This window comes from Periophthalmus magnuspinnatus, chromosome 8, assembly GCF_009829125.3.
Source record: "Periophthalmus magnuspinnatus isolate fPerMag1 chromosome 8, fPerMag1.2.pri, whole genome shotgun sequence".
Taxonomy (NCBI): domain Eukaryota; kingdom Metazoa; phylum Chordata; class Actinopteri; order Gobiiformes; family Gobiidae; genus Periophthalmus; species Periophthalmus magnuspinnatus.
Window position 1 is genome coordinate 28,933,181 of NC_047133.1, and position 13,857 is coordinate 28,947,037.

Below are 13,857 nucleotides of genomic sequence, written 5' to 3' on the forward strand. Positions count from 1 at the left end.
GTACTGTTCTTCAGCAATGATTGAGATTTTTATTCTCAAAGTAAATTCAGAGACTAGAAGAACCTGTTTTGTCACATCTAAGTTCCTTTTTAACAATAACTACAGGAAATACTCAAGCGACAGCTTAAATCTGCATTAATAAACAAGACAGTGCTCAGGGTGTTCGTATTAGTACTTAGTAATTAGTGAAAAAAGCCTCTTTCCAAACATAAACAACACAAGTAGCTTCAAGGTTTGAAGGCTGGACTCAGAGCTTGTCCAAGAGGAAGTCCGTTGTCATAGCTCCACTGCGGACTCACTCATCTGCAACAAACTCATCACAAAAAGACAACCACATTTAATTATCACATACGTTTTATTAAGAATAAATACTTCTATTACAAAATAATTTATCTTTTGTAAAAGTGTTTAAATACTGAGAGAACAAATACTGTACAAGTAAATTATATGTATAATAAGCATTTTTCAAGGTAATGAAACAAAAATGGCCTACAAAAGGTCCTTTTGGAGAAACATGGGTGGGAAAATATCAAAAATGTCCTTATCAAAGTCAACAGCAACCAGAGTACCGTCTAAATCCATTAGAGGTAGAAACTGAATTTAAATAATTTCACACATTTTTGATTCATTGGCCATTTTAATAAGGTTGCATAGAGTGCTTGTAAATAATTTCTGTTTATAGATTATTGTGTGTTCAAATGCTAATACTATGTCTCATTATGTGAACAGTAGCATGTCTGACAAACCAGTAGGAGACAATTTGCACTTTTAAATAAAGTAATAATACGAGACGTTGGAACAAAATTATTATTCTGCAAGCACCACATACAACCCAATTGAAAATGTTCTCTATTATTATTGTTCATGCCAAAACATGCTTTGGTTGTAAAGACAGCTAATGTCCTGCACAACTGTTCTTTTTGTCCCTTCCATATTTCAAACCTGGATCTGCGTGTGAACAGCAGTAGCAGCAGCAGTGTGTATAGCACATTTCATGTCAATAGTTTGTCCGGGTGACTTTTCAGTTTGTGGAACTTGACACTTTCCAGCCTCTCAAACCTCTTATGGCAGAAGTCACAGGTGAAGTTGTACTGTGCCTCTGAGGTGTGCTTCTTCATGTGCCAGTTCAGGGAGGCCCTCTGACGACACTGGTATCCACAGATCTCACACCTCAGAAAAACACAAAAAGAAAATAATAACTAGTTTGTTTTTTTCATTCCAGTTTGGCAATGAGTGTACTTGAATATTAGTTCAATGGACTTGTATATAGGAGTCATGAAGAAGCATCAGAGTCAAGTTAAACCTATAGACTTACTGCAGTGGGGTCTCTCCTGTGTGGGTGCGCCTGTGGACCTCGAGATGATTCTTGCGTTTGAATGATTTCCCACATGTCTCACAGGTGAAGTCTCGAACTCCTGGGATTCATAATTACAGTTATAAATTATTATTCTTCAAACTGTAAAAGCAGCCATTTGTGAAATAAAATGAAACTGAAGTATATTGTCTGATACATTTTTGTTGTATAGGGCATTTGGAAACAAATGTGTGATCCCAGTCAGTTGTTTCTTGGTCATGGTTAAGTGAGAGAAGGAACTAAGTGGGATAAGAATAATATTGTAACTTTAAACTCTGAACCCACCTGAATGGATGATCATATGCCGGTGGAGATGATTGGACAGATAGAACTTCTTCCCACACCCTGGATGTGGACACACTTTGGTTCGGCCTTTTCTGTGGACTAAGTTGACGTGATTCTACAAAGGGGTAAATTCATACATCACAGAATATAAAGAATAAACCATCCAGTAGAGTTGGATGTAAAGCATATTTTACCTGAAAGCTGCTTATGGCCACATACACCTGACTGCAGCCCTCGTAAGGACAGTGGAACATCTTCAACATCCCGTCTGCCTCAATCACTGGACCACGTCTACTTCTTCTTCTAATTATTATTATTATTATGAAATTGCAGTAATTTAACATTTATTCACCATGTATCTATAAAAATGTCAATTAAGTAAAAAAATGTCTAGTTTTTTGTTTGAGACTGGAGAGTTTACATGTTCCTTCTTTTCCTGTGCCTGTTTTTTCTTAACTGGTCATTGTTGAGCAACTAATTTAAATAACTGTATAATGATTGAGACACACCTGCTCCGGTGTAGTTCTCTGTCAGGGACCATCTCCTGAGGGTCTTCAGCCTTCAGATGCAGCTGTTGGGCACTCAAATCTATATCTATAAGACAATTATCACTGGGTTTAACTGGGTGAACTGTGAACAAACCTTGCAACTTTAAAAACAACATTTATTTCACAGAGAGGTCAAAAGAGGTCTAAAGTTGTAGATGGTCCAATTAACGTGGGTACAGGTCATGAAAAAGAATACGTGTACATTTTACAGAAATTTTACAGATTCTCTACTTGACAATAAATTGCTTTGTTCTTTTGACTCCTCACCAGTTGCAGAATGGTCCTGCAGTATCCTGGGTTTAGTGTCCAGGGGACAGATCTGGTTGTAGGAAACATTTCCAATGACAGTGCAGGTGACCTCCTCCATATTGGCTCCATTGGTCATGTTAAGCTGAATACCCTCTGATGCTAATGCCTCATAGCTGGGCCCTGTGATGATGATCAACTGCAAGCATCAAAAACAACAAAATAACAATAATAACAATAACAACATCATCAACAACAACAACAATAATAATAATAAAACATTCAGGTTTCCCTCTTATCCCATCTATCCATGCATACCAAAAAGAACATCAGTATTGTCAGATATGCTATCTGCAGCTCTACCTCTTCTTCAGTACTGCCCTCCTAGCCTGAACCCAACTACAAAGAATGTTAAATTTAGATGCATGATTTACTTTCCTCCATTCCTAGTTTAATATAGGTAGGTTTATGTTTTTTTTATACTACACACACTTTCAATAATTCTTACCTGCGAGGCTTCAAACGCGCTCCTCTGGTCAGGAAGCTCACAGTTGACTATGCTCTGCAGACTTTGAGGGCCATAGAGTGTGGTCTGGTCTTGTACATGCATGGATGGAGGTACAGATCCACTCAGTACTGACTCCGCATTCATGCCGTCCACTTTATTCACCAAAGACACACACCGGTATCCCTCTGGCACATTCCTGTGTATTTGCAATTCTCTGTCCTCAGCTACTCTCAGGTCTTGACAATCATCCTCAGAATGAAAGGCACTAGGGGACCCCTCCATGTCCCAAACCGGGGGGGGCTCTGTCTCTGTTATGGCACTAGACGGATCCGGAGAGGCAGGTGGAGAGTCATGTTGAACATTTGCAATAGGCTCATTTTCTTCCACGCCTAAAAAGAGGAACAATTTTTAGGTTTTTAATCCAGGCAGTCTATGGTTACCTCAACTGTATGACAGCATCAACCAAAACTGTGTATTATTGGATGCAGTTTAAAACTGACGGAAATACACACGTTTACAAAACTCTGTAAGTAACCTTTTAAATTTTATACGTGTGTTTACAATTAAGGGATAAACAATATGAAATGTATAAGAATGTAAATATTTTTTTCTCATCCACCCACATTTTTTTAATACAGATTGAGTAATCTTGTAGCCAGAGTGAATTTTATATTTTTATATATACACGTATATATATATATATATACACGTATATATATATATATATACACGTATATATATATATATATATATATACACGTATATATATATATATATATATATACACGTATATATATATATATATACACGTATATATATATACACGTATATATATATATACACGTATATATATATACACGTATATATATATACACGTATATATATATACACGTATATATATATATACGTATATATATATATACACGTATATATATATATACACGTATATATATATATATATATATATATATATATATATATACACACACACACACACATACATACACATATATATATATATATACACATATACATATATATATATACATATATACAGTGTTGGGAATAACGGAGTTAAACTATAATGGTGTTACTAACTGCGTTACTTTTTCAGTAATGAAGTAATCTAACTAATTACTTTTCCCAGCGTCCTAACACCGTTACCGTTACTGACAATAAAATGTAGCGCGTTACTTTTAATTGAGTTCACTCTGCTCTTCATCAGAATCTCTCAGCCAAGGAGCTGCAACGCTGTTGTGTTTCTTTGGTGAAAGAGGAGGCTGGGGTGAGATAAAAGGCTTGTTTGAGATGAGGCGGGCGCAGATACATTGCCGTCGATCGGTGCGCGGTGCATGCCGGTTAGTTTTGGGTCCAAGATGCCACCGACTTGCCACTGACTGCGGCCGCCTGCATGGACTACAAACGCTTAATGCATGATGGGACATGATGTCCTGTCCACACGTGCATTCACAGCGGATTGGGTCCGAGTTGTGTTTTGATCAGAAACGTGACTGTTCTCTCCAAAGAGGAACAGGCTCAGATCAGAGGTGATTAATATTTGAATAATGGACAGAGAATTACAGTGCGTGGCCAGAGAAGCTTAAAGGTTTTGTCTTATTTTACATGGTTTACATTTGAATGCCTTAGTTTTGCAAAACATGGTAATGAATCTTTTCAGTATTATACTGAAAGCACTGTTCACTGTTACTGTTTATTTTAATGAAGAAAATACTTGAAGTTCAGTTGTCTGAAATTGTGCGACATGTTGATTTATTTGCACTTCAAATGAAATGTTTTATATATTTTTATTTTTTATTTTTGATACATTCTATAATTTACTTGGAGACAAATGCAATATAATTGCAATCTGTTAAAGTGAAATAAATGTTAAAGGTTCACATCTGTTGTGTTTTTATTGTTTTAACATAACTCAGTTACTTCTTGGGAGAAGTAACTTGTAACTATAACTAATTACATTTTGAAGTAAGATGCCCAACACTGCATATACACATATACATACACACACACATATATAAAATATATATATATATAAAATATATATATATATATATATATATATATATATATATATATATATATATATATATACATATACATATACACATATACATGTACACATATACATGTACACATATACACATATATATATACACATATATATACACACACATTTTATATATATATATATATATATATATATATATTTTTTTTTTTTTTTTTTTACTTAAATCTGCAATGTGATATGTATCATCACAGCAGATTTTTTTCTTATTTGTAGTGAACTATTTCTGATGTTTGGGAAATAATATACTTTTTTTTATTAATGAGAGAGAAGACATGACATGAAAATGTTCACACTTTACCTTTTGATTTTCTACGAGTCCGTCTTCGTCTCCTCCTTCCCACAGATCTTTTAACTTTAGAGACTGAAGTTCCCGCTGTGCTCAGTGGCTCCGCCTCCGTGTGCCCCACCTCGTCCTGCTCACAGTCACTGGCCTCAGCAGACTGTGGGGTGTACAGGTACTGAGTGAAAGAGTGCCCAGAATCACACTGCCACAGAGCAGCTGTGGGCGAGTCAGGCTGAAACTCCAGAGACCTGAGTTCGGGCTCCAGGAGACAGGCCTCACAGTGCTCCTGGTACCAGTGGACAAGACTCTGCAGGCTGGACACACACCCCCTACTGTCTAAAAAACAAAAGTACAACTCATGTAAACCTTTGCAGCCTGTATAGAATAGAGATCATGCTTGGTAATAAAAGTAGGGAAAGTATGACTCTATTGAGGCCCTTGAGACTTAATGTGAATTGCTACGTGTTAGTGTGGGTTTCTAAAGAGCCCTGTGACTTATCAGCTATCAAGTTACCACCATTCATGAGTGAGTTGAAAAAATAATACACATGAAGTGCATGGCCTACCACTTTTCTGATTTGATGAGTTGTCTTCTATTCCAGTCTTCTCCCTAAAAACATAATGGATTATAGCAAATACAGAAAAAACAGCCACATTAAAAGCTACCTTCTTGTGTAGATGGACGTACCCACAGTGCTTGTCCTGGTCTCTCTCTCCATGAGTAGAGTGGAGCAGGATCAGGTACTCTGCCAGCCCAGCATCACTCAAGCTGGTTCTCCGGCGCAGCTCACTCCACAGCTTATGCGCTTCCCCGAGGTACACTCTCCTAATATCGTATTTCTTGCGGGACTCATGTCGTCTCCTGGCTCGATCCGAGTCTGTGAGTCTCGGCCGCCCTCTGCAGCGCCTATACACCCCTATTTCATGCTCTACTTCTGGATCAGAGCCATGAGAAACCGTTAAATCTGCCTCTGCATGCGCCATCTTGGCTACAGCTGATGTTGTGATTGCATGACGTAGCGGAAGTCGCGAGCTAAGAGGAAGCATACTAAAATATGATTATCGACACCAGAACATATATCAAATTCAACCAGATAATAAGATCATGGTATGGTGAATATATTTAGTAATCATATCCACTGGCACTAAATGTTTGCATAAATTAACCTAAATAGGAACTGAAGAACGGGGTGGTTTGAGGGGGGCGCAAAAAACGACGCACCAGCGCGCCATAAACAACCGCGGCAAAATAGCTTCGGATGCTGTAATTTGATTAATTTATTAGCGAAAAAATAATTGTAATAATTGATTATGTGCATCATTAAAAACTTAAAGTGATGACAGACATTTTAACTCTCGTGTTTAAAACTTTGACGTCGCGGGGTGAGTTAGCAGCGGTAGATGATGGGTCCCTCTCTGCAGTAGCTCCAGCTCGCAGTGCACTGGTGGTGGGGGAGCGCGCTCTGAGCCGCACCATGCTGCTGCTGGCCGCTGTCACCGCTGCCTCCGAGAGCGGCCTCAGGGTCTTCTTCCTCACCCAGACTCAGATCCAGAGCCTCCCGGTGGCGCTGCATAGCCGGGTCCCTGGTTTGACCCCTGCCGCTCTCAAGGTAGATGAGCAAGTCACATTAAGGTGCACTAGTCTGTAACATTTGTTTGTTATTGCTTTGCCAGAAATGTTCCACTGTGTGGCATTAATGCATCTCCATGGAAACAAGCAGGTGACAGCAAGGCTAAGCCCCCCTTAGAAAAGTTACATAGTTGGGCTACACGGGTTTAAATTGTTGTTGGGTTTATAAAAAGCTTATATATATATATATATAAAAATTGTTTTGTGTTTATTTCCATTCTAGAAAATCAAATTCTGCTACCCTCGCACCTTCGAGGAGCTGCTTGTCCAGGTGGCAGGTCTTCATGAGTCTTCTCACTCCCCCCCTTCCTCCCCCGCTCTGATCATAGTGGATGGTTTGGAATGTTACCTATGTTCCCCAGCCCCCTGCACTTCTAGCAGACTACAGACCAGTGAACAGTGCTCTGCGGCCCACTTGTCTGCTTTGCTCTGTGACACTGCCTCCTTTCTCACTCAGGTGTTGGAGAAGCATGGGTCTGCCCACGCTCCCTGTCGCCTTATCACCTCTTACCAACCCCAAAGGAACTCCGAGCAGAGTGGGGAAGCCTCAGTGGACTCTGTGTTGGATGTTCTTGATCGATATTTCCAGGTGAGGTGTACGCTGGACCAGGACAGGAGTTATGAGTCGACGTCAGGTGGGCTTCAGCAAGTTTGGAACATTTACCTGTCCTCCTGTTTAGAAGTGAAAGAGACTTCCTGTAAGAAGGACGATATGGAGAGCAAAGAAGAACAGCCTGTTCAGGAGTGGAGACTGCTGCTGTCAGCTGATGGACTGATGGAGTTTAAACTGGCTCAAAAACACTGATTTTGTATGCGACTATCAGTTAAACTATTATGAATTTTGCTTTTGAAAGCTTTACTTTAGAATAGACTCTATGATGTTTAGATGTTTTAGGTGATTCATTAAAATTATACCCAACTAGAGTATTTATTCACACACTCCTAAAAATGTGATAATAAGGAAAAAGATGGATTGTAATTGGTTTAGAAGTCCAGAGACCCATCTAATTTCTATAGTTCTCAAGCAGTGATTCATGGACACTTGGGGCCTTCACATTGTTTTTAATACAACATTTAGTGTGGGGTAAAAAGTTATTATTTTTTTAATCTGTCAGTATTCACAGTTATATTTAGGTTCACATCGTGGAATTTACCCATTCATTCTTTTTTTTTTTAAATTCCCATTTCATGTATGTAAAATTTTAACACAAGTAAATACAATCAACACATTTGAGGAACCTCGTTTCCTTCTGTACAGAAAAGAGATATGACATATATATACAACCCGTGGACTGTGTGTGATTCCTAGCTTATTCTTTTTTAATCTTTCCTCTTACAGTTTTAGTTATATAATATAGATATAAATCCAACACAGAGCAACTTAAGCCTTGTTTTACCAAAAGTACAGTGCATTTGGTACAGTGTGAAATGAAAGCTGATACTCATTTGATACTGATACAATTTTTGCAGTTTCAAAACCTATATCAGGCAGACCCCCAGAAAATGCTGTAAAATGTATAATTGCTTGTTGGAGGCCAATAAGCTACCAGTACTCATCACTATTATACCAACTCTGTTTAGTTTAATGCATTTTTATATTCTTGATATGTGACAAACTGCTTATCATTCCAGTAACTCAGTAAAATTGGTAGCTATGTTTGATTTATGTATCTGGATCTAATAAGAAATCCTGAATGTCCCGTGATATCCCAGTGAAATGTTAAAATGTGAAACTAGCATGGACCTTCACTACTGTAAACTATTATCTGGACAAAAAAACAAAAAACAGTTCCATATAATGGCTAAAAAAGTGATACGTGTCAAATAATAGTATATGTTGCAAACGTAGTTACTATGCTGTATAGTAAAATATCCCCATTGACAGTACTGCACCAGTTGGTCTAAACAAGGCTAATATAGATGCTCAATAGTTGTGAACGTGGTGTTGCCTGGTTACAAAGGCTCTCCGCAAAGCAATGTCATTCTTGTATTCATGAGTAAATACAGGTACTCTCCCAATATCCTCCAGTCTGTTCATAGAACTGTAGTCCATGGAAACCCCGGAGTCGGCCACAGCCATGTATGTATACCCAGGGGGTTTGTGGGCCCATTCCTGGTTGGAGTACTCAAAACTGGATTGGGATGACAGCTGGCCCGACCCAGAGCCTAAGTCCGAGGGAGATTCTGACTCTTTCCTTGAAGTGAACAGAACCTCCAGAGGTACGTTCTCCACTGGGATGCTATCTTGCACATCTTCATTGTTGTTGTGGCTCAAGGTGACATAAGTGTCCTGGGACTCCTGTGAGTATGGAATTGGGTGCTGCTGGAGTGCTTGTAGACGCTCCATGAGCCAGTGATCATGTGACTTGGTTGTCCAATCCTCACTCTGAGTGGAATCTTCTCTTTGTAGAGATGGCCCCATGTCCATTTCTGTTTTCACCTCCTGAGGCACCCTGCAGCCTTTAGGGGGCAGTGGAGGGCACTGCAGCAGGGGGCTCACAGGCAGCTCGGACAGCACTTCCAGAGGTGAGGGGCCCTCCTCGGGGTAGAATACATTTGGGCTCTGCCACAGATCTCCATCGGTGTGTCCTAACCACTTCTATCGCAAAATAGAAAAATGTGTGTAACATGAGCATGAAAAGTTGCAGGCACCTCAGTCCAGTGAGGCTAAGTACACAATTGCTTCTAATGGGAACATAAAGTCCTAGCAATTCCAAAACACCAATATTAGAATGAAATTATGAAACATTGGCATTTACCTGGAAGTCCCCACCATAAATGGTAAATAAGCCCTGGAACTTGTTTTCTGGAGTTGGAATAGTAGGCCAAACCTTTTTCAACAAATATCTGTAAACAGTTAGAAAATAATGCAATATATTGAAATTTGCCTGAAAGCAGTTTCCGAGAAAGTCTCTAATGTTACAGACCTGCGATGGGATACTAGCATTGTGAGAGATAGCACCAAGAAAATGAAAGAGATGATCACACTGAGAGATATGATGAGTGGATCAAGATCTGGAAAAGGCAAAAAAGTGGTTAAAGCAGCAATGTCTATTTTATCAAACTTGTCTTCCTGGTGTTTCCTTTATCCACCTGCAGGGGGCGTAAGAATGAAGACCGGGTCACTCCATGCACTCCAGTAGCCGCTGTAGCTGACACCGTCCAGGTTCACACGCACTTGGACCTTGTACCTAGTCGCTGGCTGAAGACCTCTGAGAACCAGCTCTGAAGAAGCACGGGCCACCTCCACCTTCAAAAAACACAATAATCTCAAAAATGATCCAGTCAGGTTGGTGGTTCAATCCCCACTACTAGCAATGCACACTGCTATGGTGTTTTTCGGCAAAACACTCACTCTCACCTTGTGTACAGTGTCTGTGTACACTGATGTGCTGACGGCAAGTGTGAAACTGTGAACTGGGGGCAAAATATTGTGATTTTCTTGTTCATGAATAAAACTTGGATTGTTTCTGTATCTAAGCCAGTGATATATAATCCTTCCTTAGTATTCCTTAGTATGTGAACTTAAATAAGACTGGTCAAAGATTGTTTGTATTAAAATGAGCTTTGCAACCACATATAGTAATGCTAATGGCGCACCTTCCCGATGTGACTGTCCATAGGGCTGTAGAAGACCTCGTACATCATGCTATCATCCATGTACTTTACGGGAGGAGGAATCCAACTGATATTGACCTGTCCTGGCTTTGCGCCGTTGCTTACGGTCACGTTAGCAGGTGGATCCAATAAAACTACAGGGAGATAGACACCATAAAACCTACAAATGTAATGTTATAAAAAATGACAAATGCTGCATTGTTGTAACTTACAGGTTGACTCAATCAGAAGACTGCGGTTGTGGATGAGATGTCCATCACGGTTCACTTCAATATCCATTTGCACAAACAACTGGGTTTGGTTCAGGTGACAAACATACAGTTTTCTTCCACTTGTGAGATGGAATGCCTTCAGTGGGCACTTACTTTCACTGCGATCATTTCTACAACAAAAAAGGTTACACCGTGATTATGAACGCAATATGCAAACTTTGACCTAAAATTAGTGTTCGGGCTGGGTTAGAAAATGATGACAGTCAGAGCTAATATGATACATCATATTTTCTAGTGCCATTATGAGCATGAGCTTACTGGTATTTGTATACAAAGGAATACTGGTCCACAGAGCCGGCCTTCTCATTCTCCTCCCAGAAACATGTCAGATCCTTCCTGCTTTCTGCGAAACATTTGGGGTTTTTTGACTCCTCATGGAGTAGCATGGACACTGGAGACAGAGAGAACACCATGTGGTCTGTCTTGCACAACAAGTCATTATAAAATCACATTGCCAAGATCTCTAGTGATTTTAACATGCTTTTACTGCATACATTTGTGTTTACAATGATTTTTTTAAAAAGCCTCCTAAAATGATGTTTCCCTTTTCTACATTTCATGTATTTGTATTTATTTTGACCTTTGTTAGCTTGGAAATCCGTTCATTTAGATTAAAATAATAGGCCTACCTGATATAATAGCTTGGATATCCATCTATCAGGAAATATCTTGTGTCCCAGATAATTTGTCCACCTTGTCGCAAAGTATTGAGAGAGGCATGGCTTGGATGCCCAATAGTTCAATCAACCTAGCATTTTGTAGGCCTAATTAAATAGATAAGTCAACAGTATGCAATAGTTTATTTTGGACAGCATACAACCCTATGACACCCTGCACTCTCAAAACGTACCTTTCTTTTCGAAATCACGTGCCCCCTGGACTACGTGCGCACCTCCTATAGTGCACAGAACCACATGAACCGCCAACAGCCGTCTCAAGTAATCATAGGTCATCCTTCACTCCTTTTTGAGAACAAAAACGCTTTGATTCCCCGTTGTTCTCCTGCATAACTGGGCACAGGGCTGCTGTTGACGCGCGTGTCTCCGCTTCTGTATGGGGAGGTTTGTTTTTGCTTAGATATTGAAGATAGCATAACTCTTTTTCACGCCTGTCGAGGGGTGATAAGGTGAGCATACGGGGGTGTTTACAACTTGCAAGTTTAGCGAGGACGTACGCCGCAAATGGGCGGGAATCACTCGCTCATTGATGTTGACAAGTAGCTGCTGCGTAAAGACTCACTACAAGGTGCGCTTTGCGTAAATGCGCGCGTAAAAGTGGCACAGTTTAGATTACGATACTATTGACCTGTGATTTAATTTTATTTGGGTTGTTAGACCAGACAAAATCAGTAAATAAACACAAACACAAGGAGTACTTGTTGTGCACAATTGTCTAACAGGCCAAAACGCACAAATCGTATATTCAAAGTTTATGAATTAATAGATGGGCCCAGATCTGAATAACCACAAATAGTACGCGCACCTCTGTCGCTAATGTAGAACGGTTTCTTATCTCTATCGCTCACATGCATGTACTCATCGTTTGGCTGACCTTATCGCAGCAGCAGGCGTGATGTTTTTACATGAATGATAAACTACAAAGGGGGCGTAAAAGCCCATCCCCTAAAATGCAATAGTAGTTCTTTATTACATGGCGAATGGCACGGGGTCGTTCCAAATCAACATCAACTGTCTCCATAAACTAAAGGAGACATGCAGTAGGCCTAGGTACTCTCTGATGATTACCTGTGTAAGTGTTTGTTTAAATTAGAATTGTCCAGAATGTGTGATGACATTCACAGAAAGGGGAAGATGGGGGAATCTTTATTGATTGAGTATAATGCTGTAGTGTGGTTTCTCTGGAGATGGAGATAAATGTGTGGCCTGATGATGTGGAGGTCAGAAGGAAGCAGGAAAACCATAAATTACTTTTTTGTGAAGTTCACCACAAGCACATGGTGTGACAGTTGAACTGTGCCACTAGACAACATCTTTTAACCGTGGGATTCAGTTTCATTTTAAGGTTATATCACAAGGCCAGCAAATGCATGCATGGTGGCAGGTAGTTTGCCAGATTTAAACAGTATAATGTATTTTTGACACACAAGCTTACAAGACTATCTGATCACGTCCAGGCCATCTTTGTAAGAGGACAGACAACAGAATGAGAACACTGTATGAAAAAAAGAAAACAAACCTGAACTTACAAATTATGTATTATGTGAACTATGTACAACCCCAATTCCAATGAAGTTGGGACGCTGTGTAAAACTAAAAAAACAAAAAACAAAAACAGAATACAATGATTTGCAAATCCTTTTCAACCTATATTGAACTGAATAAACTACAAAGACATGATATTTAATGTTCAAACTGATAAACTTTATTGTTTTTATGCAAAATATTCACTCATTTTCAATTTAATGCCTGCAACACGTTCCAATAAAGATGGGAGAGGGGCAACAAAAGAATGGGAAAGGAAAGGAATGCTTAAAATACACCTGTTTGGAACATTCCACAGGTGAACAGGTTAATTGGAAACAGGTGAGTGTCATGATTGGGAATAAAAGAAGCATCCTTGAAGGGCTCAGTCATTCACAAGCAAGAATGGGGCAAAGTTCACCACTTTGTGAACAACTGTGTGAGCAAATAGTCCAACAGTCTAAGAACATTGTTTCTCAACATACAATTGCAAGGAATTTAGGGATTTCATCATTTACGGTCCATAATATCATCAAAAGATTCAGAAAATTTGGAGAAAACCAACACTGAATGACCATGATCTTTGATCCTTCAGGCAGTACTGTATTAAAGACAGACATGAATGTGTAAAGGATATTACCACATGCGTTCGGGAAACCATTGTCAGTTAACATAGTTTGTCTCTACATCTCCAAGTGCAAGTTAAAACTGTACCATGCAAAGCGAAAGCCATATATCAACAACACCCAGAAACATCGCCGGCTTTTCTGGGCCCAAGCTCATCTGAGATGGATTGACACAAAGTGGAAAAGTGTGCTGTGGTCTG

The 13,857-nt window shown here is 39.5% G+C and overlaps 3 protein-coding genes across 5 annotated transcripts; 1 reads left to right on the forward strand and 2 right to left on the reverse strand.

Moving 5' to 3' along the window:
• Positions 1 to 339: 339 nt before the first annotated feature.
• Positions 340 to 6,313, reverse strand: znf653 (zinc finger protein 653). 2 transcript variants are annotated; one of them, XM_055223588.1, is made up of 10 exons: positions 5,999 to 6,313; positions 5,877 to 5,920; positions 5,326 to 5,646; positions 2,942 to 3,330; positions 2,455 to 2,632; positions 2,149 to 2,233; positions 1,834 to 1,942; positions 1,640 to 1,754; positions 1,316 to 1,415; positions 340 to 1,170 (listed from the first exon to the last, which is right to left on the reverse strand). In XM_055223588.1, exons 1-10 carry the CDS (start codon positions 6,292 to 6,294, stop codon positions 993 to 995), a joined length of 1,815 nt encoding a protein of 604 aa, XP_055079563.1. In that variant the 5' UTR covers positions 6,295 to 6,313; the 3' UTR covers positions 340 to 992. The 2 variants fall into 2 exon arrangements, with proteins under 2 accessions (XP_055079563.1, XP_033827641.1); XM_033971750.2 differs by having other exon boundaries at positions 526 to 1,170; positions 2,149 to 2,227; positions 5,999 to 6,300.
• A 229-nt stretch (positions 6,314 to 6,542) lies between these two features.
• Positions 6,543 to 8,170, forward strand: swsap1 (SWIM-type zinc finger 7 associated protein 1). Its single transcript, XM_033971342.2, has 2 exons — positions 6,543 to 6,920; positions 7,164 to 8,170. The coding sequence occupies exons 1-2, from the start codon at positions 6,648 to 6,650 to the stop codon at positions 7,743 to 7,745; spliced, it is 855 nt and encodes a 284-aa protein (XP_033827233.1). The 5' UTR covers positions 6,543 to 6,647; the 3' UTR covers positions 7,746 to 8,170.
• A 13-nt stretch (positions 8,171 to 8,183) lies between these two features.
• Positions 8,184 to 11,987, reverse strand: epor (erythropoietin receptor). Of its 2 annotated transcripts, XM_033971002.2 has the most exons (9): positions 11,681 to 11,787; positions 11,460 to 11,594; positions 11,089 to 11,221; positions 10,771 to 10,940; positions 10,541 to 10,692; positions 10,034 to 10,190; positions 9,868 to 9,955; positions 9,700 to 9,787; positions 8,762 to 9,539 (listed from the first exon to the last, which is right to left on the reverse strand). In XM_033971002.2, exons 2-9 carry the CDS (start codon positions 11,482 to 11,484, stop codon positions 8,865 to 8,867), a joined length of 1,488 nt encoding a protein of 495 aa, XP_033826893.1. In that variant the 5' UTR covers positions 11,485 to 11,594; positions 11,681 to 11,787; the 3' UTR covers positions 8,762 to 8,864. The 2 variants fall into 2 exon arrangements, with proteins under 2 accessions (XP_033826891.1, XP_033826893.1); XM_033971000.2 differs by lacking the exon at positions 11,460 to 11,594 and having other exon boundaries at positions 8,184 to 9,539; positions 11,681 to 11,987.
• Positions 11,988 to 13,857: the final 1,870 nt, after the last annotated feature.

Excerpts from the sequence above, each read along its gene's own strand:
- znf653 (XM_055223588.1), bottom strand. The coding sequence starts at position 6,294 with ATGGCGCATGCAGAGGCAGATTTAACGGTTTCTCATGGCTCTGATCCA. Across the intron at positions 3,331-5,325 it reads GACTCGTAGAAAATCAAAAG|GCGTGGAAGAAAATGAGCCT; the intron begins GTAAAGTGTGAA and ends TCCTCTTTTTAG. Across the intron at positions 2,234-2,454 it reads GCAGGACCATTCTGCAACTG|ATATAGATTTGAGTGCCCAA; the intron begins GTGAGGAGTCAA and ends ATTGTCTTATAG.
- swsap1 (XM_033971342.2), top strand. The coding sequence starts at position 6,648 with ATGACAGACATTTTAACTCTCGTGTTTAAAACTTTGACGTCGCGGGGT. Across the intron at positions 6,921-7,163 it reads TGACCCCTGCCGCTCTCAAG|AAAATCAAATTCTGCTACCC; the intron begins GTAGATGAGCAA and ends TTTCCATTCTAG.
- epor (XM_033971000.2), bottom strand. The coding sequence starts at position 11,783 with ATGACCTATGATTACTTGAGACGGCTGTTGGCGGTTCATGTGGTTCTG. Across the intron at positions 10,693-10,770 it reads TCTTCTGATTGAGTCAACCT|TTTTATTGGATCCACCTGCT; the intron begins GTAAGTTACAAC and ends ATCTCCCTGTAG. Across the intron at positions 9,540-9,699 it reads TTTATGGTGGGGACTTCCAG|AAGTGGTTAGGACACACCGA; the intron begins GTAAATGCCAAT and ends ATTTTGCGATAG.